This window comes from Choloepus didactylus, chromosome 22, assembly GCF_015220235.1.
Source record: "Choloepus didactylus isolate mChoDid1 chromosome 22, mChoDid1.pri, whole genome shotgun sequence".
In the NCBI taxonomy this organism is placed as follows: Eukaryota; Metazoa; Chordata; class Mammalia; order Pilosa; family Megalonychidae; genus Choloepus; species Choloepus didactylus.
In genome coordinates this window covers 29,875,996-29,902,184 of record NC_051328.1, presented here as the reverse complement: position 1 = coordinate 29,902,184, position 26,189 = coordinate 29,875,996, and the positions used below count along the sequence as shown (strand labels likewise).

The following is a 26,189-nucleotide window of genomic DNA, read 5'->3' as shown; positions in this document are numbered from 1 at the left end:
TTCCCTTATTAAAATATAATTACAAACAAAACAAAACTCACACACACACCATGGCTCACATCCCAAGAGAAAACGGTGCCGTGATTTCAGAGGAGGAAGTGATTGTTTTCCCACAGTACGCCTGTCTCATCCCTCCCATCCCCGCCCCCCAATTCTGAGGGCAGAGACGCAAACTCAAGCGCTTTCTTTCTAGTTCTCATAGTTTCCGCTCAGAGCACAAACCTTCCCATACTGTGTCCTGGTTATGATAGTTGGGGAGGGCAAGGTCTCAGAACCGGGATCTTACTCAGCGGCACCCAGAGCCTGACAACGGTGAGCGACAGTTAGCGGGTGGATCCGGGGAGAGCCGAGGGGGTGTGGGAACCGCGGGACGAAGGAAGGGGCCTGGGCCTTGGCTCCGAGCTGCCTGCGCGTCCTGGGGAGCCTGGGCCTTGGCTCCGAGCTGCCTGCGCGTCCTGGGGAGCCTGGGCCCCGGAGCCTGGCGGTTGGCAACAGGAGCGAAAGCCCCGAGGCGGCGGCGACAGCTTCCCGGGCGGGCCGCGGGGCGCGGGGCGGAGACAGCCGTCCGACGAGCGGGTTCGGGAGGCGCGGGCAGAGACGCGCCGCGGCGCCGCGGTGCCGGCCCGGGTTTCACCTCGGGAGGAAGCGGGACCGCAGTGCGGCCGTGGGCCACGTGTCGAGTCCCGCGGGGGCGGCGAGGGAAGGCGGCGCAGGGGCTCGGGATTTCCCGGGGGGCTGGCGTCGGGGCAGCTCGCGGTCTTCGAGGGAAGCCGGAGGAGGGTCTTGCGGCGACTGTGCACAGCGCACGCTGGACGCCCTCGGGAGGGACGGGGGTGAGTCTGGGGGGTCGCCCCGGGGCGCGCGCGGGACCCTGGCGGGGGCGGCGCATCCCCCGGCAGCGATGGGAGAACCGGGTTGGAGCGGGTGAGCCACAGCCGGGTTTCCTGGAACTCGGGCCCACATTGGTTTCGTTTCCTGCGCCCGGATGGTGAAGTCGCTGCCCCCAGGCTCCCATCTGCCAAAGCCAGGGAGGGGCAGGGGCCTTGGGAGCGCCGCGCAGAAATTGTCCAGGCTTCCCTAGACGGTCAGGAGCTCCGGGTCGTCGGTGGGGAAATTTCCAAGACAGACGACCCCAGTGCTTAACGAATCGTGCCTTTCTCTTTCTCTGGGGACCATTTTTATTCACAAGGAGAGTAATCTGCTGTAACCCTCTCATCAGAAAAGGGGTGCTTGATATCCTTTTATTCTTTCCTTTTTTTTTTTTTGGAGGGGTCGTGGCATTAGAGTTCTTTATGGGTTTTATATTGTTGCCACCATTTTAAGATTTTTTAACTTTTCAAATAAGTAACTTTTTTCTCATTGTTACACTACAAGTAACGTGAATCTATTTATAAGATGTTAGCAGTTTTACACTTTTATGAATAGCACTGCAATGAACAGCTTAGTATACTTCTAGCTACACACATACAGCTTTTCCATAGCATGAAATCCTAGAAATTCAAATTGCTGAGTCTAAGTATTGTATGTATGTATTTATATTCCTTTCATCCCTTGGGCAGCTTTGTCTTATACTCAATTCCCTCATGTGCTTTTAAATTGCCTATTCTGGTACCAAACCCAAAACAATTTTAGTTATTGCTGTTTTTAGTACATTTTAATATCTTATAGGGTAAGTCCCCTTATTTTAATTTCTAAATATTCTGATTATCCATACTAATTTCCTTTTTTAAAATGAGCTTTAGCATCATTCAGTTTTAGTCCCCAAATACACCATTGGGGGTTTTACTAGAACTGCATTAAAACAGGTTTATATTAGGGAAGGCTTGCCAAGTTTGTAATTTTTAATCTTCCCGGACAGAAATACAACATTCCTCTCCATTTCTTCAAGCTTTCTTTTGTGTAACTTTCTTCATACCACTCCAGCACTTTTCCTGTAAAATTTATTCCTATGTATTTTTAAACTTTTGTTGTTTTTATGGGTGGGATATTTATCTTTTCCAATGAGTTATTGCTGAGATGTTGCTTTTTGATGAGGCTGGTAATAAAATCCTCTAGATCATGTCCTGGAGTTAGGAAGCTGAAACACACAGTGTTGCTTGAGTAACACTTTCACGTCTTCTTCTGTCTCGAGTGGACCCAAGAAAGGTGGAAAACCCTTTGCCCTTAACAGTTCCCAAGAGATGACCTTGAGGCAGCTGGGAGGAGCTGAGTGGCCTGAGAGCCATGGAATCTTCCAGGAAGTGCCTGGGAGTGCCCGTTACTTGTTACCTCCCCGGTGAGATGAATATAACTCGAAGGCAGAAAAACGAAGGCGTTTCACTCAGTCGTTTATTTGGTTTCGCTTCTGCCTGGGCCTTCCTCATGCTTTAAAGCCAGGTTTTGGCTCCAGGCCCATTACCTTCTCTAAGCTGCTACAAGATCAGTAAAATATGATCATACTTGCCCTACTTATTCCATTGAGCTATTGAGAAGATTAAATTTGTTTAAAAGTACTTTAAAACTATTTCCATGGCCTATTTGAATGCAACTTCTCTGAACCTCAGTGTCTTCATCTGTAAAATGGAATATGACCTCGGTGAGCTTGTGGACTGAAAGCACTTAGCATGTCATAGGTGAACAGAGAGGCTTGTCATCAACACTCTCATCATTCGTTACTGAACTCAATCACCTTTAGTTGCCCAGAACAGAAAACATGATTCAAACTGGCTTAAGCAATTGGGAAGTTTATTGGTTCCTGAAACCTCTGTTTGAGGGATGGGGTAGGCCTTCAGGTTCAGTTCAAACCAGTGGCTCAGTGTTGACATCAAGGATTGAGAGTCTTTCCTTCTTCCCGTTCTGCTATCCTCAGATCAGCCTTACTCCAAGGTTTTAGGATTGGGCCTCTCTGCTGTCTCACTCCCAGTTAGAGGAGAGAGAGAGAGAGAGAGAGAGCGAGAGATGTTGAGAGTGAGAAGCTGGCTTCCTGGGCTCTCTGACAGGAGGAGACAGGAACCTCCTCAGCAGACATTCCCCTCCATACAAATTAACTCAGGTGCTCTTTTTTTTTAAGGAGATGATTTTATTTATAGTATTGCAATAGAGAGAATGTTCATTTTGTGAAAGAAAGGAAAAGGGCCTGGGGTTTTGTAGAGGCAGGTAAACAAGGGACATCATCTGTCAGTCTAATAGGATCCTTTTTTTAAAACTTTTTATTTTGAAATACTTTCAAATTTAAAGGACAGTTAAAAAAAAATACAAACCCCATACAGTAAACTCCGACATACCCCTATCCCCAGATACCCCGACCCACTAATTATAATCTTTTGTAACATTTTCCATATCATTTTATCGATCTATGTATCAATCCATTTTCTGAACACTTGAGTGTAGGTTGTACACACCATGCTCCTTGGGCACTTAATACTGCCATGTCCAGTTCATAAGAACAAAGATATTCACTTATGTAACTACCTTAAATGTTTATCAAGTTCAAGAAATTTAACATTGATATAAAGCATACAGTCTATATTCACATTTTTTCCATCTGTCCCATTAATGTCCTTTTGAGCCTTTTCCCCTCTCTTGATAGATCCTATCCAGGATCACATACTGCATTTAATTGTAATTGTCATTGTCTCTTCAGTTGCTCTTTCTTTCTTTCTTTTTTAATTGTGAGAACATGTATACAACATAACCTTTCCCATCTCAACACTCCCAAGCATACTTTGATGATGATGCAGTACCCTCACCATCTTCCATCACTAAAACTGTCCCATCTCCCCAGATAGAAACCCTACACATATTAAGCACTAACTCCCCATCCCCCCTGCCCCTCACCCCTGGCAACCTGCACTCTACTTTCTGTCTCAAGGAGCTTGTATATTTTCTGATATTTTCTTTATAATTACCATGGGGCTTCATGGGCCCATTTTTAAACCAGTCACTGTGACAGACTGTTAGGAAATCTCTGATGGCTTAGATCAGGGTTTTCTCACCCTCTGCACTATTGACATTTGGGGCTGGATAATTCATTGTGGCAGGAGCTCTCCTGTGTGTTGTAGGATGTTTAGCAGCATCTCTGACCTCTGTCCACTCGATGCCAGTGACACCCTCCTCCTTATTGTGGCAACTAAAAATATCTCCTGACTGACGGATGTCCCCTGGGTGGACAAAATGACCCCCCATGGCGAGCAGCTGATTTAGACTAATCACTACTCATAATCCTATGAAACCAAGGATGGGGCCAGCTTCCCACAATCACATTGCTGAATCAGGGAGGAGCAGATGGCTACTGAAAATCAGGGTAGTATAGGAAGTAGGGAACTGAGTCACTGTCCACCACGATTCTCTGGGCCTCAGAAATCTCCAAATCTTTAATGCAAATGTCCCTCAGAGAACCAACAGTTATAAAACTGTATCTTATTGATGCACAGGGCAAGGGGGAGGGTAGGACAAATTTACAGCTCACTGTAAACATAACTTAGAGGTCTGGGGGTGAGAACTAGGGAGGCCAGGAGGTCCAGGCATTTGGGAAAGAGAAAAGAAAATTTGAGACTGGCAAAAACTGTCTGCTTCTGTTGTCATCCTGAATGTCCTTGGCTGGCTGTGGCCAAGTTTGCAAACCGGGGTTCATGGGCAATATCCAGTTGGCAGACATGTTTCATTTGACCCACACAATATTGGACTGCAGTTTTTAAAACACTTTTTGACACAGTTGCAATATTTAAAATCAAGGGATTTAACATAAAAACCCCTGTTTCTGGCTGCTCTTGAAAAACTTGAAGATCTTCTACCACTGGGACCATTATCTTGGCGACTGGCTGGGTAACCCCTGCCTTGTGCACATACACTCTTTTTATCTTATAGGACTATAGAAACAAAGTGGACTGATATTTGTTCTCTTGCCTGAATCAAAAAATGGGGAAATGAAAGGTAGACTATGAGGTCCACATGCTTCAAGGAAAATGGGAGGAAGCATATTTCTTTGTGGCAGGAAAGATTATTCCTGACTCGGCTCACTACTCTCATTTGAGTTACCTGCCTGGTACCTGTTCTTTGGATGTATTTGTTAGAGTAAGCTAAACCAACGTAACAAGTAGACCCCAGACTGTCAAGGCTCAAACACATAGAAGTTTATTCCTCACTCACGTAATACTGCATGGCAAATATTCCAGGTCTGTGGGTAGCTCTCCTCCAAGCAATGATTCAGGGACCCAGGATCCTTCCATGATCCTGTGCATCCTGGCAGCAGAAGGGAAAGAGTGTGTAGAAGAGACTAGCCTGTCTCAGCCCAAAGCAGCACTAATTACTTCCTCGCACACCCCATTGGTGAGAACTAGTCACATGGCTATGTAGTCACATGGCTATATCAAGCTGCCAGGGCATGCTGGGAGATATAGTCCTGACTGGGCTGACACTTCCTGCCTCCATTTCTTTTCTTCTGGAAAGGCAGAACAGATTTTGGTGGACAAGTCACGTCTGCCTTACATCAAAATGCTGGGGAGACCTCTGCAGGCATTTAAATCACAGTCACACTTGATGCTCCCTTAGCTGAGTAGTAAATGTGCAGGAGACTCTGGGACTTAAACAAATTCCATCAGTTTCTTCCAGGCATGAATAACTTGGGGCAGATCATCTCCTTGGGCCAGTTTGTCTACAAACAATGTGAAGAGATGAAATACTGCCGGAAACAGTGTCAGCGCCTGGGGAACAGGGTCTCCAGCCTCCTGCAGCCACTGCAGTTGCTCCAGGCCCAGGGAGAGAAGAACCTGCCCACTGAGCTGACCACCACTCTGCACCGTTTTCAGGCTGCCCTGGAGGAAGCTAAGGCACAGATAGAAAAGTACAGCAGTAAATCCAGTATCGAGAAATTTCTAACCGTGGGACATAGCAAAATACTCTTCAGTGCAGTGAACAAGAGTCTGAGAGATGTCTCGGACGAGCTCTCGCTGCTGCTTCAGGCTGAGCAATGGACGCTTATTTCAAACATCATCCCTCAAACCTCCTGGCAGCAGGAGGATCAGCAGGACGCAGAGGAAGACAAGCGGGTCTTTGAAAATCTGCAAAGACGTGAGTTTCTTTTCTTGGGGAGGGGCAGATGGGGACATTTGCATCTCACTTTGAGTCACCCAAAGAACAGAAATGATGAAGAGGTGTGAGCAGCTTTTTATACATGTGGCTCAAAATTCCTAACATCCATGGGCCAGATGTAGTGGGGGCAGGTGAAACTGGGTGAACCAGGGATTAAGATGATGCTGGTGAGTCTCCTTTGCCTCTCCATTCTCTCTTTGACATGATACGTGGAATTCTAGAAGCTCATTCCTTCAAGCCTTAGTTTTCCCAGACCTTCAGATAAGATGTAAATTGTTCAGAGGAAGAATTAAATAATTAATGGAGCAAATATGAATTGAGCATCTGCTGTCTGTCAGGCGCTGTTCTAAGTGTTGAGGTGATAGCACAGAGCAAAATAGACAAGATCTCTGCCCTCATGGAACATAAAGTCTGCTGATAGAGGAAATCACTTTATCTAAGGTCAGGGAAAACCACAAAGCAGAGCAATCAGATGGAAAGTGACAATGAGTGCAGAGAGAGTGGTCAGAGAAAGCCCTTCCCAGGCTGACATTTGAATGGACACCTAGAATGATGAGAAGGAGCTAGTTGCAGGAAGATGGAGGGAAGAAAGCATTCCAAGCAGAAAAAAATAGCAAGTGCAAAGGCCCTGGGATAGAAATAATGATGACGTGCAAGGAACAGCCAGAAGGCCAGAGTGGCTTCAGTATAGTGGGCATGGTTGAAAAAATGGTACCAGATGAAAATGGAAAAGTAGGCCAGAAATACGGAAGCCAGGTTATGTGTGCCTTTTAGGCATGGAAAGAAATTCCATTTTATTCTATAAGCCAGAGAAAGCCAGTGAAGAGAGATCCTTAAACATGGCCACGTTGTGATTTGATCTGCCTTAAAAGAAAATCACTCTGACTGTCATGTGGCAAATAGACTAAAGGATGTATTAGTTGATTATTGTTGCACTAACGCTGTACAACAAAGCACCCCCAAACTTAGAGGCTTGAAACAGCAGTCTTTATTTCTCATGCTCACAGGTCTGGAAATCAGTGAAGGTTCCCCTGATCTCAGGTGGGTTTGGCTGGGCTTGGCTCCAGGCCCAATTTGGGTCTGCTCTATGTGTCTCATTTTGGAGCCCAGGTTGCAGACACACTGAGTGCCTGGGGAGTGTTCTCATGGCAGCACTGCAGGAAGCTGCGCCCAACGATGCTGGCATGTTCCAAGCTGTGCCACATCCTCTATCATCCCATTGACCAAGGCAAGTCATGTGGCCAAATCCAACACAAAGGGACAGGGAAGGACACTACAAAGCTATAGCAAGGGTGTGGGTGTAAAATCCTACTAAAAGGGAGTGAAGAATTGGGACTCATAAGTCAACCTACCCCATGGGGCAAGAATGGAAGGGCAAGCCCAGATAGGAGACCGCTTTAGGGGCTAACAAGAGATGATAGTGACTTGAACTAGGGTGGCACTGGTGGAATTAGTTAGTCTTACTGGAGGGCAAGTCTCTAGGAGGATGAGACATGAGCGGGGTTGGAGTTGGGGAATAGGAGTGGAGCCAATGGCCACCAAAAGAGGAAGGAGAGGGGAAGGATGGACACAAATGTGGTCTCTTCACAGTTTTGCAGATCCTGGTGATGGGAAACCCAAACCTTCTCTCGTATAAGGATTGTTGGTGTGAGAGAGAAGTGAGGAAAGGATGAGCCTTCTGGGTGCTTGAGCCCAGAGAACTATTCTGCTGCCTTGGTGGGTAGGGTGGTCTATCCACAATTGGGTCAGCAGGAGGCACCCAAACAGGACAGTTGAGACCTGTTGGAGACCTAAGGGTAAAATGGATCCTTTTCTGGGATGATGGGAAATGAGGCATCTGTAATCCCCGAAGTGAGCACCCAAGCCAAGAGAAAGAATCAGGAATTGAGTGGGGCTGGGAGTGGGAGCGGTACAGAGAGGTACAGAGAGGGGCCCAGCTGCTGGCCCAATAAGGCAGGATTGGGCTCATTGTCCATCTCCTGATGGGGTGGGATGTATGTTCATTCATCAACCTGGAGGACAGGATTTACTTTCTGCTCTTGCTTTAAAAATTTTTAAAACATTTTTTATTAGGTAATACATTCATATAGTACAGAATTCAAAAGGGACCAAAGGGACTCATCCTTGACTTCAAAGCCCTGGTTTCCCTTTCAAAGCACAACCTCTCTTACCAATTTCTTGAGTAGCGTTCCAGAGATTTAAGTATATTTTGCCATTGTTACACAATCAGAAGCATACTAAACACACGTTTCTGCTTCTTGCTTTTCTCATTAAATAATCTTGAATTTTGTTCCCTGTGAATATCCAGAGTTGTCCTGTATTCTGTTCTATACATGGACTATAATATATGTAAGCAGCTCCCTTTTGAATGGCATTTAAGCTATGTCCAATTTTTCATATCACAAATCATACTGCAATGGGCCTCTTTGTATATATTTGAGGGTATCTTCAAGACACACTCCTAGAAGTGGAATTAGTGGGTCTAATTACTGGGTCAAAAAGAATGAGCATTTTAAATTTTGATAGAGATTGCCAGACTACCCTACCCCAAGGTCATTCAAATGTCACTCCGACCAACAATATAGGTCTGTTTCTTCTAACTTTTTCCATTAGAGACTCCCAGTTTTCACACTGAAGGGCCCATGTCCCAAGAACCCCCCAGTCCTGTGCAAATTGGGTTGGTTGGTCTCCCTAAATAGTGAGTTATCAATTTCTAAAAATATTGCTGAATATATAAATCAGGATAAGTTAGATTATGCTATGGTTAAAAAAAGAAGCATGAGAAAGCTCAGCACCTTAAAGAAACAAAAGTTTCTCTCTCATTTAGACCAAGTCCAGGAGACGGTCTGAGGCAGCCATCCTCCTGTGTGGCTCAGCCTTCCAGGATGCTTTCCACGTTGACACAAATTTGCCTGACTCCCAAAGCATCCGGGTTGGAATGTTGAGCAGAGTCAATTAAATGCTTCCACTGGGAAGTGGCACACATCTCTTTCATGTCATTTCCTGGCCAAAGCAAGTCACATGGCCATCCTTGAAGACATTTCCTGTGTGCTTGATAGGAAACTGGATATTGGCAAGCAGCAGTAATTCCTACCATAGTGAATAGGAGAGGTAAAAAATGGTATTTCCATGTGGTTTTGATTTGCATTTCTATTTTTCTAGTATTTGTTGCCCTTTTCCCTGCAGAAAATGACATTATGGAAGCTTCATTGAGGACATTGGAGAATGATGTGAAAGAAATCAAGGAAACGTTGATGCAATGTAAGTTATGTGTCCTGCTGCTTCTGACTGCCCTGAACTAGAGATCATCTCTGTACTAAGAAATTCTGTGCTCCCCCCCCCATCTATGTTCTGTCCTGGGTGGCTGAAACAGACCAGGGGTTTGGGGATGCATTTATGGCTAACCCAGGCTTCCACCAATGGAGTAGCATTAGAAGGAGGCTTCTTGATCAGCAAGATATCTTCTGACACCTGTCAAAGTGCTAAAAACTTTCTCCTATGAATAGAATCGAAGCTTCAATTCACTTGCTGAATTTCCAGGATGAAATTCAAATCAAAATTAAGTGCTCATTCATTCATTCATTCAACAAACTGTGTCTGCTTTGTGCCAGGGTCTGTCCACGGCTGGCAATAAGATGCAGAGAAGGACCCTGCCTCCAGGGGGCTCTTGGCCTTAGCGTAATGGAAGGAAGAGGAAAGATAGACATGTGAATACATAACAGCATCACAGCCGAGACGTTACTGAGCTTGAACTGGGTATCTAACCATTAGACCGAAAATGACTACAAGAGACAAGATCCCAGATGCTCAGGTGCCAAGTTGGGTGGCCAGAGGAGTAGGGAGAGGAGTAGGGAGAACTCCAAGGTAAAAGAGAGGGGCGGAATGAAGGATAAGGCTGTAGGGAAAGGAAGTTCATGACTCATTTCTGTCAACTTTCCAGCGGTGTCTCTACCAGTCACTCAGAGGCGCTGGAACCCTCCCCACAGTTGATCCATTGGATGTTCCAGCCAGAACCAGCTTTGGCTTGTGGTGTAGACATCCCCACAGACAGGCCACTAAGAAACTCTTCCCTTAGGATGCCTTCCTCAGTTCATTGACCCTTTATTCCCTTTTCTCTGGGGGCTGAGGTCAGACTTTCAGAAACCCCGGAAGGAGATCCTACAAGAGCAAATCAGGGAGATTAAGAAGGAGGAGATTTCAGGGTCCTCATGGATCCCACTAAGGAAAACTAAATTCAGCACACTTTATAAAGGAGAATACCACAGATCTCCAGTGACCATAAAAGTGTTCAACAACCCCCAGACCAGCATTGGGTAAGTCATTTTGGATCATTCTCTCATATGTATCATTTCATTTATTCCCTACACCTCCCCAAGGAGAGAGGCCTTTTGTCTCCATTTTCAAATGGGGAAACCTGGGCCCCAAAAGATGAAATGCCTTGCCCTCTGCTAGTAAAGCACAGAGTGCAGATTTCAAGGCACATCTTCCAAACCTCAATTCCAGAGAGTTCTGCCTTTTTTTCCATGTATTTTGTGTATTTTAAAAATTTATTTATTTTCATTCCAGTTTCTCAGTCCCCATCCCCTGCATAGATAATAATGTCTAGTGTATTTAATGTATCTTTTTGTTTGTTTGTGTTCTTGCAAAATGTATCTTATGTGTGCATGCATTTTTCATTTTCGTAAATAGTGCTTTGTTATAAAAAGTGCCGATGGTCACTTTTTTTTTTTTACCTTTTCTTACTTTTTTCACTCAGTGTCATGTTCCATGATGCTACAGTATGTAGTTCTGTCCTTCTAACTGCTGTCCATGGTCTAGATCCACATTTTGCCCATTTTTCCAGTGATGGAGCCTAGTGTGCTTCCAATTTTCCACCACCAAAAATAATGCCGCCATAATTATCCCTTTATGGACCTGAGCTATATCCCCAGGCCTGGAGAAATGATGGGCTATAGAGTATGCATACATTAAATTTGATTAGGTACTGTCAGGGGGCTTTCCAAATGGCTGTACATGCCTACACTCCCCCCAGCAATGCATGAGTGTGTCGATAATTAAGCATCTCTGTCAGACTTTGGGATTAACCAGCTTCCTAATTTTGATGTAATCAAATCCAGCAAAATGTTGCCTTATTATTTGCCTTATCATTTGTGGTACTCTGGTTTTTGTTTAAAAAGCCCTTCCCCACCTCTAGATCTCTCAAAGGTATTGTATATTGTCTTCTATTAACTTTACAGTTTTATTTTTTCACATTTAGGTTTGAATCCATCTGGAATCCACCTTTATATGTGATGTCTTGTAGAGTCTAGATGTATTTTTTGCCATATAACAAGTCAATTTTCTGTACACCCACTTTTTTTTTAAATATTCATTTTATTGAGATATATTCACATACCACACTGTCATACAAAACAAATCATACATTCAGTTGTTCACAGTACCATTACATAGTTGTACATTCATCACCAAAATCAATCCCTGACACCTTCATTACTGCACCCACAAAAATAACAAGAATAATAATTAAAGTGAAAAAGAGCAATTAAAGTAAAAAAGAACACTGGGTGCCTTTGTCTGTTTGTTTCCTTCCCCTGTTTTTCTACTCATCCATCCGTGAACTAGACAAATGGGAGTGTGGTCCTTATGGCTTTCCCAATCCCATTGTCAGCCCTCATAAGCTACATTTTTATACAATTGTCTTCGAGATTCATGGGTTCTGGGTTGTAGTTTGATAGTTTCAGGTATCCACCACCAGCTACCCCAATTCATTAGAACCTAAAAAGGGTTGTCTATATTGTGCGTAAGAGTGCCCACCAGAGTGACCTCTCAGCTCCTTTTGGAATCTCTCTGCCACTGAAGTTTATTTCATTTCCAGTCACATCGCCCTTTTGGTCAAGAAGATGTTCTCCATCCCACCTGTCTGATCTGTTCCATTTGTCTGTCTTTGCATCAAGAACACACTTTTTATTACTGTGACTTTATATTGAGTCTCAATATCTGGTAGGGCAACTCTCTCCTCCTTACTCTTCTTTTTCAGGTTGATTTCACTAATAAATATTGGACAAAGTTTTATCACTTCCTTCTATATACATGTTGAGATTTTTTTGGATTATGTTTTTTAACAACTTTATCATTATAATTTACTATATTGTACATAAAATTCACCCATTCAAAGGGTACAATTCAATGGTTTTTAATATATTTACACAGTTGTGGAACCATAATCTAATTTTAGAACATTTTCACTGTCCGAAATCAAACTCCCCATGTCCATTAGCAGTAAAACCCCATTCATCATCATCACCACCACCTGCAGCCCCAGGAAACCACCAATCTACTTTCTGTCTTATAGATTTGCCTATTCTGTGCAATTAATAGAAATGAAATCATACCATATGTGGCTTTTTGTGACTGGTTTCTTTTTCTGAGCATGGTGTTTTCAAGGTTCATCCATGTTGTAAGCCATTATCATTACTTCATCTCCTTTTCTGGTTGAATAACACTCCATTATTTGGATCTACCACATTTTATGTAACCATTTATCAGTTGATGCGCATTTGGGTTGTTTCCACTTTGGGGCTATTATAAATAATGCTGCTGCAAACACCCATGTACAGGTTTTTGTGTGGACATATGTCCATTTGTCTTGAGGAGTTAACTAGGAGTAGAATTGCTGGATCATGTAGTAATTCTTTGTTTAACTCTCTGAGAAACTGCCAGACTGTTTTCCAAAGTGGCTGCACCGTTCTACCTGCCCAATATAGGAAGGTTTCAATTGGTCCACATCCTTACCAACACTTTTTGATAATAGCAAGTCTAGAGGGTGCAAAGTAGTATCTCATTGTGATTTTGATTTGCATTTCCCTAGAGACTAAAAGTGCTCACTGAGCATTAGAACATCTTCTTCAGAGAAAGAGATATAGAAATCTTTTGCCCATTTTAAATTGAGCTATTGTCTTTTTTTAATTGGTTTGTAAGTGTTTTTTATATATTCTGGATACAAGTCTCTTATCAGATCTATAATTTAAAGATATTTCCCCCAGTCTTTGGGTTGTCTTCACTTCCTTGATAGTGTCCAAGGATGCACAAAAGCTTTTAATTTTGATGAAGTTCACCTTACCAATCTTCTCCTTTAGTGCTTGTGCTTTTCATGTAGTATCTCAGAAATCATTACTTAACCCCAAATCACAAGGATTTACTCCCTTGTCTTCTTCTAAAAGTTTTATAGTTTTGGCTCTTAATTTTAAATCCGTGAGGCATTTTGAGTTCATTTTTGTATATGGTATGAGATAGGGGTGCAAATTCATTTTTTTACACATGACTATCCAATTGTTCCAGTGCCATTTGTTGATAAGATTATTCTTTCCCCATTAATTCTTGGCCCCTTTGTTGAAAATCAGTTGACTATAAATTTAAGGGTTTAATTCTGGAATCTCGATTCTCTTCCCTTGATCTCAAATCCTATTTTCCTCTTGTTTGGTAATTTTTTTCAGGGTTGGTTTTGGAGGAAGGAGTCAGCTGCCCATGCTGGTTTGCCATCTTGATGGGAGTCAGGTTCTCTCCTCTTCACTGTTTCACGCCATCTGTGCTCCCACCACCATGTGGGGCTGATGCTGGGGGCATTGAGAGGCTGCCTTCCTGGCCCTCAGAGTGTCTTTCCTAAACAAAGTTCAGACGATTTGGGGGCTTCTTCCTGAATTAACTGGCCTCCATTTTCCCAGATTGTTCCCCATAACGAAAGGCTTGAGTTGCCCACTCTGCCACATATATATATATATACACACATATATATATATACACACATATATATGTATGTATATATATATGCCACATATATATATATATACACACACTCTGCCAAGGGAAGGCACAAGTGGCCCACCTCACTGGACAGCCCTGTGCCTCAGGATCTGTGGGTGGAAGGGCAAAGGTCCAAGGAGCAGGGCTTGCTTCTTTCACCCATCATGGGGTTTGGTGAGAAGCTTCTCTCACTGTCTCCCCAAGTTCTGGGGAGCATGTTCAGGAGCAGAGAAAGTGCCAAGTGAGGTCAGGAGACTTGGTTAGGCTCTGGACCCAGCCCGATGATCTGACAGATCTTGGGCAAGTTCCCTTATGTCTCTGAGACTCATACTCAGAGAGAATGAGCAGGTCGGATAGGGTCAGTGGATCCCATGATCTCCTGTGATAATTCACCTGCCCACACCCCTGAGGGCCCATGTTTTAGAAAGGGTTGTCATAAAATTTCACTTAAGTAATATTTGATTTCCTTGTAGTTGTTCGTCAAGAAAACAAACAACAGCCTATCAGATCATCTGCCAAATGACATTACAGCCTAAAACGATAATAAAAACTTGACATTTTAGTTGCCTAGCAAAGCCATGTAGGTCATAAAAATACAATTCTATTAGGCTGTTTGAAATATGGAAAACAAGTCAGCAAGCTCTGTTACTTTCTTCACAAACCCTTAGGGACTAACTCAGTGACTCTTACCCTCTCTGCTCCTCAAGCACCTGTGAGGGGTTCCATGTCTGCCATCAGCCCAGCACCTATTCTCACTCCAGGGGATGCTGATGTTACCCCCAGCACCACTGCACGCATTCACAGAGGGCCACTATACTCAGTGTTCTCTAAGGGACCTTCCGGTTCTCAAATTCTCATTTCCCCTTTCACTTCCTTAGATTAGTAAGGGATACCTTCAAAAATGAGATCAGAACCATGAAGAAATTTGATTCTCCCAACATCCTGCGTATATTTGGGATTTGCATTGATGAAACAGGTAAGGGATGCTTCTGGGGTTGGTGCTTTTATGGTCTTGAATAGACCTTCTGTGTTGTAATGTGTTGTCTTCTTTAAGAGCAGATGAAAGGGTGGAGTCTACAAAGTGTTATTAGTATCGACATTATGTTTTTTTTTGCATCCTGAGATGCAAATTCCCCTCCTCTTTCAGGAAAGCCAGTCTTGCAGCTGGGCTTCAGCTCTAGGGTTAGGTTGCCCCAAAGCAGCCACATCTCCTGCCATTCCACTGGGCCGAGGACGGAAAAACTAAATTAGCCTGCCCTGCTACCAAGGACCTTGTGTGTTAGGTTCTTTTTTATCTTAACTTTTTAACGTGGCTGCATTTTCTCTCATGGTCTCTCCTGCTGAAGTTACGTTTTGCTGCTCTTGCCTACAAGGAGGACAGAGCAACTCCTATCTTAATCCCTCTGGAGTTTCTCTGCAGCTTCGGACCAACCTGATTTTGGAGCGTGAAGTCCAAATCTAAAGGCAAATGTTCACTGATGTTTGTTTTCCTGGGTGGGGTGATGGACTCACCCTTTGCGTGTTGGTTCAACCATCTCAGGCCTGTGACCCGAGACCTCAGCTTCTTGTCTGAGCTCCCCTGACCAGCCCCTGCCGTCTGTGTGTCATGTACTCCTTCCTTGCATATTTACCAAGCCCCTCCTTGTGAGCACCATGTGAGCAAAGAGACACATGTCTCTTGGGGCTTTCAGTTGTGTGGAAGAGACATTACTCAAATAACTACCCAACCAAATGTAGAATTATGACATGGCAAATACCCTGAAGAAGAGGGATGGGAACTCTGGGTAGGGGTGGGGGGGATGGGCTCACGGCAGAGCTGAGCCAAGTCTATCTCTGTAGAGAGAGGGGCCACGGTGGGTCATGGGTAGTAGGAGCTCTGAGCAGGGCTGGATTTTCACAGCATCTGGCTCTTCTCCGTCAGAGTCTCTGCCTCAGTTCTGCATCGTCATGGAACACTGTGAGCTGGGGACCCTGCGGGAACTGCTGGACAAGAAGCAGAACCTCTCCTATGGTGTGCGCATTGTCCTGGCCCTGGAGGCAGCCACGGGCTTATACAGGTACGAGATGGGGCAAAAGGGCACCGAGAGGGACTGGGTGAGTCTGTCTACCCCACTGACCATCCCAGAGATGAGAGAACAGGCTGGAGGCCCCAGTTGGTCTCCCCTTCCACACATTGTTTTACCGTTTACTCTGATGATAGCACCTTAGATAGGAGGGGAATGAAGCTTAACCCTGTGAGCAGGAGCTCACAGAACTGGGGGTTGAATTTAATGTCCAGGCTGCCCTTGGGGAGGTGAACAGGACTCATTCCTAGGGTTGCCAGATTTAGCAAATAAAAATATGAGAAGCCCAGTTAAATTTGAATTCCAGATTAGCAATGAATAATTTTGGGGTATAAGTATGTCTCAAATATTACATGGGACATACTTATGCTAAATTTCAGATAAACAGTTTTGTAGTATAAGTCCCAGGCAGGTCCCAAGCAATTTGGGGACATATTTATATTAGAAATTATTCATTGGGTGTCCTGTATTTTATCTGGCAATTCTACCTACTCTCACATGCAGAATCTACATTTCTTTTAGCCCAAAGATCCCCCAAGGGTCACAGATCATAGACCACCTTCATGTTTTTTACCTTATCCACAGTACCGCCAGTATTATTTACTGAATCCTTTTCTTTAAATTGACTCATGTTTTTTTAACCTAAAAAAGTAAAAGTAAAGGAAACTTTCTATTATTACCATAAATTGAAAATCACTATCACTTGCCACAAATAGGTGGCCGTAAATGACAGCCAAACCATGTTATTAAATTCTAGCTGGATAATGCTGCCTGCTAAAAGGTCTGTGCTGCAGACCCACATTCTCTTTAACAGGGGGGATATGAACAGGTGTAGAGAGATGCTCAAGACAGTCAATACCAAACTGAGACTTTCTTCTTGATTTAATCAAAAACATTGGAAATAAATTGAAAGGAGAACAATTTTCTCACTGTGTAATCTTGCATGTCACTGCAGCCTGTACTTTTGGAAATATTTCCTCAGTTACTTACTTGGAATCATAAAGTTTATTTCTTCTCGACTCCCCTCAACAAGTGGATTTTATGAGAAGTAATTTTGGGTGCTGTTTATGTTGGGCCCAGATGGCCTTTGATCCCTTTTTACCAGCTCTGAATACCCCACCCCACCCCCTGCACGTTTTGCTGCTGACAGCTCACAGCTGCAGTTTTCTGAGGGCTGTTGGACACTGGACCCCTCGCCCTTAGAGAGAGCTGAAAATGCCCAGGAGTTTTGTAGCTTCCTCCCCAACTTGTCCCACCCCCACAGGGTGCAAACCCATTCATGGGCTGGTGTGAGAACAAAAGGCCACGTCGTCAGCCTCACGCCAGCAAACCCTGAGGTGTAATTAATTACACTCGGGTTCCGTTTGGGATCAGGCTGAGGCTGGGACTTCACTGGAAAGCATCACGGCTTGACTTCTTCTCCTTCCCTATTGTGCCTTCCCCATTCCCTAGCCAGTTTCTCCTGGGAGCATTTTCTTAACAAACTCCTTGTACCCAAGTCCTGGGCTCGTGGTCTGCTTCTGGAGAACCCAACCCAACCCAAGGGGCTCCATGCCTGTGACTTGGTGGGACCCCAGCCTCACATTCTGTTTCAGCCGGAAGGGTCCTAGGCCTGGTCCAGGCATCCAGCCGTGCCTGTGACAGTTTGGTTGGTCAGCGGTTCCCAGGCAGAGCCCCACTGTTCTAGTTTGCTAATGCTGCTGGAATGCAAAACACCAGAGATGGATTGGCTTTTATAAAAGGGTGTTTATTTGGTTACACAGTTACGGTCTTAAGGCCATAAAATGTCCAAGGTAACACATCAGCAATTGGGTACCTTCACTGGAGGATGGCCAATGGTGTCCGGAAAACCTCTGTTAACTGGGAAGGCACGTGGCTGGCATCTGCTCCAAGTTCTGGTTTCAAAATGGCTTTCTCCCAGGACGCTCCTCTCTAGGCTGCAGTTCCTCAAAAATGTCACTGTTAGTTGCACTTAGGGTATTTGTCCTCTCTCAGCTTCTCTGGAGCAAGAGTCTGCTTTCAACAGCCGTCTTCAAACTGTCTCTCATCTGCAGCTGCTCTGTGTTCTTCAAAGTGTCCCTCTTGGCTGTAGCTCCTCTTCAAAACGTCACTCACAGCTGCACTGAATTCCCTCTGCCCGTCAGCTCATTTATATGGCTCCACTGATCAAGGTCCACCCTAAATGGGTGGCGCCATGCCTCCATGGAAATATCCAATCAGAGTCATGACCCACAGCTGGGTGGGGCGCATCTCCAAAGAAACACTCAAAGAAATCTAATCAAAACTGATAACGTCTGCCCACACAAGATTACATCAAAGATAATGGTGTTTGGGGGACACAATACATTCAAACTGGCACACCCACAGAGGCATCTTCGTCCTTCCCCACCTGAAGGGACCCCTTGGGGCAGATCACATGCTCCAGCTTCACAAGGGCTGTTGGCCCTTGTAGGATGGACACTTCTGGTTGCATCTCAGCTCTGCACACCATTGTGAGATCTCACCTCTTCCTCCCATATTCCCCCATCTGTGGCTCTGACCAGCCTCATTTCTGGTAGTGACTGTCAAGCCCCTAAGACAGTCTGCCTAAGGGCCATTCCTGCTCTCTGTCTTTGTTCACGTCAGGTTGCACCATTCAGAAGTACCCGAACTCCACAGAAACATCACCAGCACTAGCTTCCTGGTAACTGAAGGCTACCATGTGAAGGTGAGCCAGGCCTCCCAGGGGCTCCTTGGACCAAACCAGTATGAAGACTGGGAGAGGGACCCAAGTGGACCAGAAAGGCTGTGCCTGCCTGTTTCTCTGCCTTAATTTTAGAATTGTGCTCAACTCTTCCCCCTGCCTGTAGAGCTTTCTGTGTGCCCACCACAGGGCATGCTCAATCCTTGCCTCCTGTTCGGGGTCTCACCTTCCCTTGTTGCTCACTTAGTAGGGATGGGCTAAAAGTCCTTTCCCCTTAGATGCCTGGACTGCATGTCTGTGTCTCTACAAGACACACCAGGGAATCTTCGTAGGTCCAACCAAACTTTCAGACTCACGGGACTGCCTTAGGCTGCACTTGGCATTCTGTCCATTAGAAGGATATTCAGGAAACAGCCGGCCAGCAGGGCAGCACCAGGCACTTCTCCCCAGGGGGAGCCCTCACAGCTGTCTGCACAGGGGTCCAGGAGATATTCTCTTTGCTCTATGCCATCCCCTGGTGGGAGAGAAAGAGAACCCCATCATCTGGGTGGGGGGCCATCCTAGCTTCGAACCCTCCTCACCCACAGGAGCCAATATCTCTTATAACAACTCTGGAGGTGTAGCTTCCAGTGACCCTGCAAGGGACATGCCAGTTACAAGAGTCACTGCAAAGCACAGCATCCCTATCAAGTATTCACAGTCCCCCTACATCTCCCCTCCCTGTCCAGAAGCAATTTACCTACCAGTGGTCACTTTTATCATCAGTCACGTTACTTAGGAACATTGGTGACAGCCAATCTGTATCAGGTTTCCAGGGGAATAGAAACAAAAAGTTAACTGAAGGTCAGATTATGATATGGAAAAGGAAAGAGTTTTAATACCATGCCCACAGTTCCCAAATGCTGAAAGAATATTTTGCCATCCATAGCTGGTTCTCTTTCTTCCAGCCTTATGAGTGTCAGGGACAGCCCTCAATAACAGAAGAGAGGTCTTTTCTGCTTTGCAATGCCTTTCCCCTTGTCTGTGTGATACAGGTGCTCCTAAAGTGCTCTGCCTGCTCCCCTGCCCTGGCCCTCATCCCACCTGACGGTAAAGAGTCCTACTGAACCTTTCAGCCCTGGTGACTAGCTTGGTGCTTGATGTCAGACAATGTCAGCACTTGGTTAACATGTGAATGAATGAATGAGGAATGAGCCACCCAAGTGTTTTATCCTCTTCCTGACCTTGACCCTAGCTGGGTGTCTGGCTGAGTTTGAGCTGGCAGCCTTCTGCACACCGGTGGCCCTAATGACAGTGTGCTTTGAGTGAGGCTAGCATTCACCCCCATTACGTGTTCTATAGCTCCTTTAAGAACATGGCATTGGCTATGCATGGTCAGAGCAAATTACAGGGTGGTGGAGTTGTACATACGTACTACAATTAAAAGTTTAAAAAAAAATGCAGAGGTGCAAGCTGGCCACTCTATGGGGTCTGGTAGAACAGAGGGGGCCCCACGTCGTTTTTTCATCTGCTTCCAAGGAAAAGCAAGCCCTGTGTTGGCTCTGAGCACCCCGTCCACCGTCACTAAGTGGAGTTAAGTCTTCAGCTGGGAAGCCCTGTATCCATCACCATCATACTAGCAATGACTAGTCTTACAACTTACAAAGTCTTACAGTTGTTTATAACCATTATCTCTAGTAATTCTTGTTGCCATCATCCCTATTTGATAGAGAAGAAACCTCTTTGTGTTTCTCTTGGTCATTTGCTGTAATAAGTCAGACCCATAATGCCAGTCAGCAGAGCAGCCGTACAGACAGAAGACACCCATGGAAATAAATTCCTAAGGTAGAGGACCATTCTCTGACAACCTCCCCACTACCCTCAGCCCCGAAAGCTCTTTCGGTTTCTTTCTGTCTCTAAGTCACCTCTCTATCTAGCTTGCAGGATTTGAGTTGAGCAAAACGCAGACTTCTATCAGTAGAGAATTTAAGGAAAAAGAAGCAGAGAGAGTCAATTCTACAGCCTATGTCTCACCTCAGAGACTGAAAAATGTGTATAATAAATATGACATAAAAGCTGAAATATACAGGTACGTTCATGTTCTTATGCAGATTCTAACTCACGTGAGGAGGACTTGAAAGCCCAAAGCAAACTCCACCTCTTAACTCTGCTGAACGGAATTGGGTGATAGTTGGAAAATTCACTGAGTTTTATGGAAATGGCAAGAGGGGTGTGGGGCAAGGGAGACTTGGATGGTTGTTCAGTTCTTGGTTTTCTTTTAGCTTTGGAATCGTCCTCTGGGAAATCACCACTGGGAAGATACCGTTTGAAGGTGATGAGGGTGAAGCCTGGGTCAGATGGCGCCGGCTGGGGTTGGTCCCCTTCCAACAGATTAGAAAATCCCCATCAGCGCTGTCCCGAGAGCTTTGTCCTCTGCTATCAGCACTGTCTGGGCTAGCTGGTGGAATCCTTGGACGCTCTTCCATTTTTTCAGTCCTGAAAGTCCCTAGATCTGATGCCAGCCAGCACCATCCAGAGAGACGTACAAGTGCCAAAGCAGGTTTTTAAGCCTCCCATCCTGTTGTTTCCATGCCAGGCTGTGATTCTAAGAAGATCTATAAGCTGGCGGGTTTGGAACAACAGCAAGAGCCACTGGGTGAAGACTGCCCGCCAGTGCTGCAGGAGATCATTGATGAGTGCCGGGCCTATGAGCCCTCGCAGCGGCCCTCCATGGACGGTAGGGTTCTTTCTAGTCCTTCCACTGTCCAGCTCCAAAGAGCATGAGCCATACACACTATTTCACATCCCTGAAAGATTCCCCTTTTACAAGCTCTAAGCAGTGGCTTACAACAGGGGGTGAGTTTCCCTGTTCTAAGGGCAGTGCTTAGTCCAGACTGGCTTGGATGGGCAGATTACTTTTCTCAAGCCTGGTTTCTTCTTCTCCTCCTTCTCCTTCCCCTCACTCCCTCCTCTCCTCCTCCTCCTCCTCCTCCTCCTCCTCTTTCTCTCTGTCTCTCCCCCCACCCCCATCTCTCTGTCTCTCTTATTTTCCTTTTTTTTTTTCAATATCCTCAGGATAAATTCCTCAGTTGAAACTTTAATCTCACTAGGTAATAAGCTGCTTCCTCATGGCTTCCTTGCATCATTTCCCTCCCTGGAGGAAGAGGGAGCTCCCTCATTCTAGATTCAAGTCTCCCAGGCTTTCCACAAGACACCAGACAGGAGAGAGAGTGGTTCACATGCAGTGCCCCTGGATTGGGGAACAGTTTCCACCAAAGTTGCTGTAGACTTCAGAGACACCAAATTATTGTTTTCCTTATTTTGATTGTGATATGCATCACTCTACAATAGTGTGTAAAATATATATGTGCCGTTAGAAAATTCATAATAAAGGAATATCACACATCCATCTACCCCTTGTAAAAAGATGGAACATTGCCACTAATTCAGAAGTCACCTGTGAGTCCCCTTGCTTTTTTTTTTTAATTTTTAATGCACTTTTTGATTGTGAACTTTAACATATATACATAACAGTGACAACTTTCAAAGTACGATTCAACAAGTAATTAGTAAATTTCAAAGAATGTCTTGGGTCATAATTCCACAACTTCAGTTATTTCCATTATTGTAAAATATAACATACATACAGAAAGGCATTAACTTTCAATGCACAGCTCAACAAGCAGTTATATAGGTAATTTCAAAAGTTGTTATGGGTTACAGTTCCACAGTTTCAGTTCTTTCCTTATAATGCTATATAGGGTATATACAGAAAGGTGAAGACTTTCAAAGCACAATTCAACGAGTAGCTTTAGAGCAAATTTCAAAGAATGTTACAGGTTACAGTTCCACCATGTCATTTACCTCCTTCCAGCTATTCCAATGCCCCAGCATCAAAAAATGTATATACATTTATATAAAGTTTCAGTATTCATAGACCTTTGTTAAATCTTACCTTGTTTATTGCTACCTCTTCCTCTCAATCTCTTTCTCCATCTTCAGGAGTATTTAGGAAGTGAGCACCCTAACTTGTTCATATCGAAAGGGGGTGTTGACAGTATGGGGAAGGGGGCTGCATCTGATTGTTGTTCTTAAAGAGGCTGTTGCCTCTGGGTTTTAGGACCTCTCTGGCATAGGTGCACTCCAGTGGACTTAAGTTTCCGAGAGAAAACCTAGTGAGCAAATCTCCCATAGAATCTCAGGTAGGGACCCAGGTATTTGGGGGCTACCCTTGGCAAGGGCATGGCCTACTATGGCCATTTGGAATGTCTAGCTGGAGGTTGCATGAGCGAAACCTCCAGGAAGGCCTCTCAACTCTATTTGGGATCTCTCAGCCACTGTAACCTCAGTTTATTACCTTTCTTTTTACCTCCCTTTTGGTCAGGTAGGCATTTTCAATCACTCACTGCCAGAGACAGGCTCATTCTTGGGAGTCATGTCCCACATCATCAGGGAGATTAATTCCCCTGGGAGTCATGTCCCTCATGTGGGGGAAGTTAATGAATGTATTTGCTGAATTGGGTTTAGAAAGAGAAAGGCCACATCTGAGCAACAAAAGAGGTTCCCTGGCAGTGCCTCTTAGGCATAATTATAAGATGGCTCAGCCTCCTATTTACAACCCTGAGTTTCACAGGAGCAAGCCTCAAGTCGAGGGCCTGATTTATTAAGTAGTGGGTTCTTAATGAATTTAACTTAATATATATTCTATCCCAAGATAAACAGTCCGTTTCTTACATTATCTTCACTTAGTTGTACAATCATCACTCTCAACTTTGAACAGTTATCATAACAATAGATTCCAGAGGTCAGTCCCTTGCTTTTTACATTCCTCTCCCTTCTCTCAGAAACAGCCCCTAACCTTTGTATTAAAAAGTTATTTTTAGTTTTGCCACATATGTATACTGTATTATTTGATTCTCTATGTATGGGGAATTTATAGAAATGATACCATATTATATCCTACCATGACTTCACTTGCTCAGCATTATGATTGGAAATTCACCCATGTTGATGTGGTAGTTTTCAGCCCATTCATTTTCACTGCTGCATAATGGTCTGTTAGATAGACCTGCACCTTATTTATCCATTCCTCTCTGGATGGACATTTTAGTTGTTCCAGTACTTAGCTCCTAGGGACCATGTTCCTTCAAACATTCTCGTATGCATCTACTGAGGCATATGTGTAACAGGTTCCCAAGTTACAGACCTGGCTGTGGAGCAGTCTGACTACCGAAAGATGAAATGCCTTGAGAGAGGAACCAAAGCAACAGGTGTCCAGCTTTTTGAGGTAGTTCCCAAATGGAAACTTGCTACTTGCAGAGGTCTGTGGCTCAAGGACTGTTCTTCAAGGCCCTCTCACAGGTGGTCCATTGGGAAGCACTCTAACAGAGTCCTGAGAGAACTACACCTCCTTCTCCTCCCTCCACTCCCATCCTTATTTTCTTGGGGGTGGGGGGTAGATTAAAATTGTGGTCTAGCTTCTAACTGAAACTTCCTCTTTGCTACTGCAAAGCAGAAGAGTAGAGTCAATAGTGCTTCCTGACAAGGTTTTCCTCTTCTTTAAACTCTCCTTTGTCTTCTTCCTCCTTCTTCCAGGCTCCCTTCCAATCCAGGGCCCTCCTGGTATTAGAGAATCTAATACCAGAGACTAAGTCACACTAAGATGTGAGCTTACCGTCTGATAGGGTTTTTGTGTTTTAAAAGTTGGCCAAGTGAAAGGAGAACTTCGTAACACAAAGGCCTGAATGCACATGGTGGAATTCTGGGCACCAGTTGGACCAATCGGGGATACAGTTTCTACACAATAAGAATTTCTCTGTGCTTCTAGCTTGGTCATCAGCTCCCTGCCCTTGTCTAACTTTCTGTTGATACTTTCACAGAAATCGTAATGAAACTGTCTGCCTTCGCTAAGTCGTGTGTTGAAACCTAAACCAGGGAGTCCTTGGGCAAGAAGCTGGAAGAGGCACTTGTAGTTCATCCCTCTCTTGTATGCTTTGGTGTCAAGTTACTTGTGGGTTCGGAGAGGCAGCATTTCTCTGTTAGAAATAGAATATAATTCCAGCCATATATGGCATATCCCACTCCAAATGAGACTTTCATAAATTCATCTCTGGGTGGTAAATGCATAATTATGTGATTATACTAGTAGCTATTGATTGTTTACTTAGGATGGATTGTATGCTGTGTGAATAAAACTGTTTAAAAAAATACATCTCTGATAATAACTGTGATAGATGACTTGCAAAAATATATCTCTTTCTGTGTCCTTACCTCATGGCTGTGTGACTTGGTAGCTCCTCCCATCATCAGGTGGAGTCTGTTTCCCCATCCTTTGCATCTGGGCTGGCCTGATGACTTGCTTTGGCCGGCAGAATGTGGAAGAAGGGATGATGTGACACTTCAAAGTTCCAAGCCTAAGCTTCAAGAAGCCATATAAACTTCCACTCCCTCTCTTGGAATCCTGCCCCACCACGAACAAGTTAGGCTAGTGTGCTGGAGATGAGAGGCCATCCCCCCATCCCACCCCATTCTTCACTTAGTCCCTGTCCCCACTTTTCCACTCATTCGTCCACACACTGGACAAAAGGGAGTGTGAGCCACAAGGTCCCCGCAACCTCAAAGTCACACAGCGCAAGCTACACAACTATACCATCTTCTTCAAGAATCAAGGCCACTAGGCCACAGCTCAACAGCTCCAGGCACTTCCCTCTAGCCATTCCAATACACTTAAAACTAAAAAGGGATATCTATATGGTGCACAAGAATACCCTGCAGAGTGACCTCTCGACTCCACCTGAAGCCTCTCAGCCACCGAAACTCCATTCCACTTCATTTTGCTTCCCCCTTTTGGTCGAGAAGATCCCCACAATCCTACGATGCTGGGTCCAGGCGCATCACTGGGAGTCACATCCCACGCCGCCAGGGAGATTCAAACCCGCAACAGTGATGTCCCATGCAGGGAGGAGGGCAGCAGGTCCACCCGCGGAGTGGGCCCAGAGAGAGAGGCCACAGCCAAGCAACAAAAGAGGTTCTCTGGGGGAGACTTCCAGGCACAACCATAAGTAGGCCTAGCCTCCTCCCTGCAGCAACAAGCCTCACAAGGACCATCCCCAAGATTGAGGGCCCGGCCCACCCAGTTGGCAGTCCTCAATGCTCACAAGAACACCAGTAATAACCCAGGTGGGGAAGTTTAATATTTCTGCACCTATCCCCATTTCCCAGGGGGTGACCTGCAAATGCATTTCTATTCTCTGCAAACTACCCTGGGATGTATCAGGATTTCACACCAACCCACACAAACCCACCAGATCCCACTTTTTATTCAAAGTTCCATGCAATTATGGTGTCTCAACAAACCAACCGCACGACATAAATTATTCAATATGCTACAGAAAATATAGATCCTGCACCAAATAAACATCTCTCCCCTTGGTCCTACATAGAAGCCGAAGCTTTAATACACAGTCAATATCGTCCTTTACCCCCCAGTCTGATCCGCCCCAGTTCCAACCAGAACTGCTTCATTCATAGCTCTAATTGAAGTCTGAATATTCAGCCTTTTTAACAGTTGCTGTACAGATAATTTTTAAAAAAAA

At 44.9% G+C, this 26,189-nt stretch overlaps 1 protein-coding gene across 6 annotated transcripts; it reads left to right on the top strand.

The window, feature by feature from the left end:
* Positions 1 to 153: 153 nt before the first annotated feature.
* On the top strand, positions 154 to 24,811 carry MLKL (mixed lineage kinase domain like pseudokinase). Of its 6 annotated transcripts, XM_037816161.1 has the most exons (11): positions 154 to 312; positions 5,580 to 6,048; positions 9,256 to 9,330; positions 10,202 to 10,382; positions 14,748 to 14,845; positions 15,791 to 15,926; positions 18,558 to 18,639; positions 20,532 to 20,683; positions 20,877 to 20,926; positions 21,191 to 21,331; positions 24,474 to 24,810. In XM_037816161.1, exons 2-11 carry the CDS (start codon positions 5,592 to 5,594, stop codon positions 24,521 to 24,523), a joined length of 1,422 nt encoding a protein of 473 aa, XP_037672089.1. In that variant the 5' UTR covers positions 154 to 312; positions 5,580 to 5,591; the 3' UTR covers positions 24,524 to 24,810. The 6 variants fall into 6 exon arrangements, with proteins under 6 accessions (XP_037672089.1, XP_037672091.1, XP_037672088.1 ...); XM_037816163.1 differs by lacking the exons at positions 20,532 to 20,683; positions 20,877 to 20,926 and having other exon boundaries at positions 24,474 to 24,811; XM_037816160.1 differs by lacking the exon at positions 24,474 to 24,810 and having other exon boundaries at positions 5,590 to 6,048; positions 20,877 to 21,329.
* The last annotated feature ends 1,378 nt before the right edge of the window (positions 24,812 to 26,189 follow it).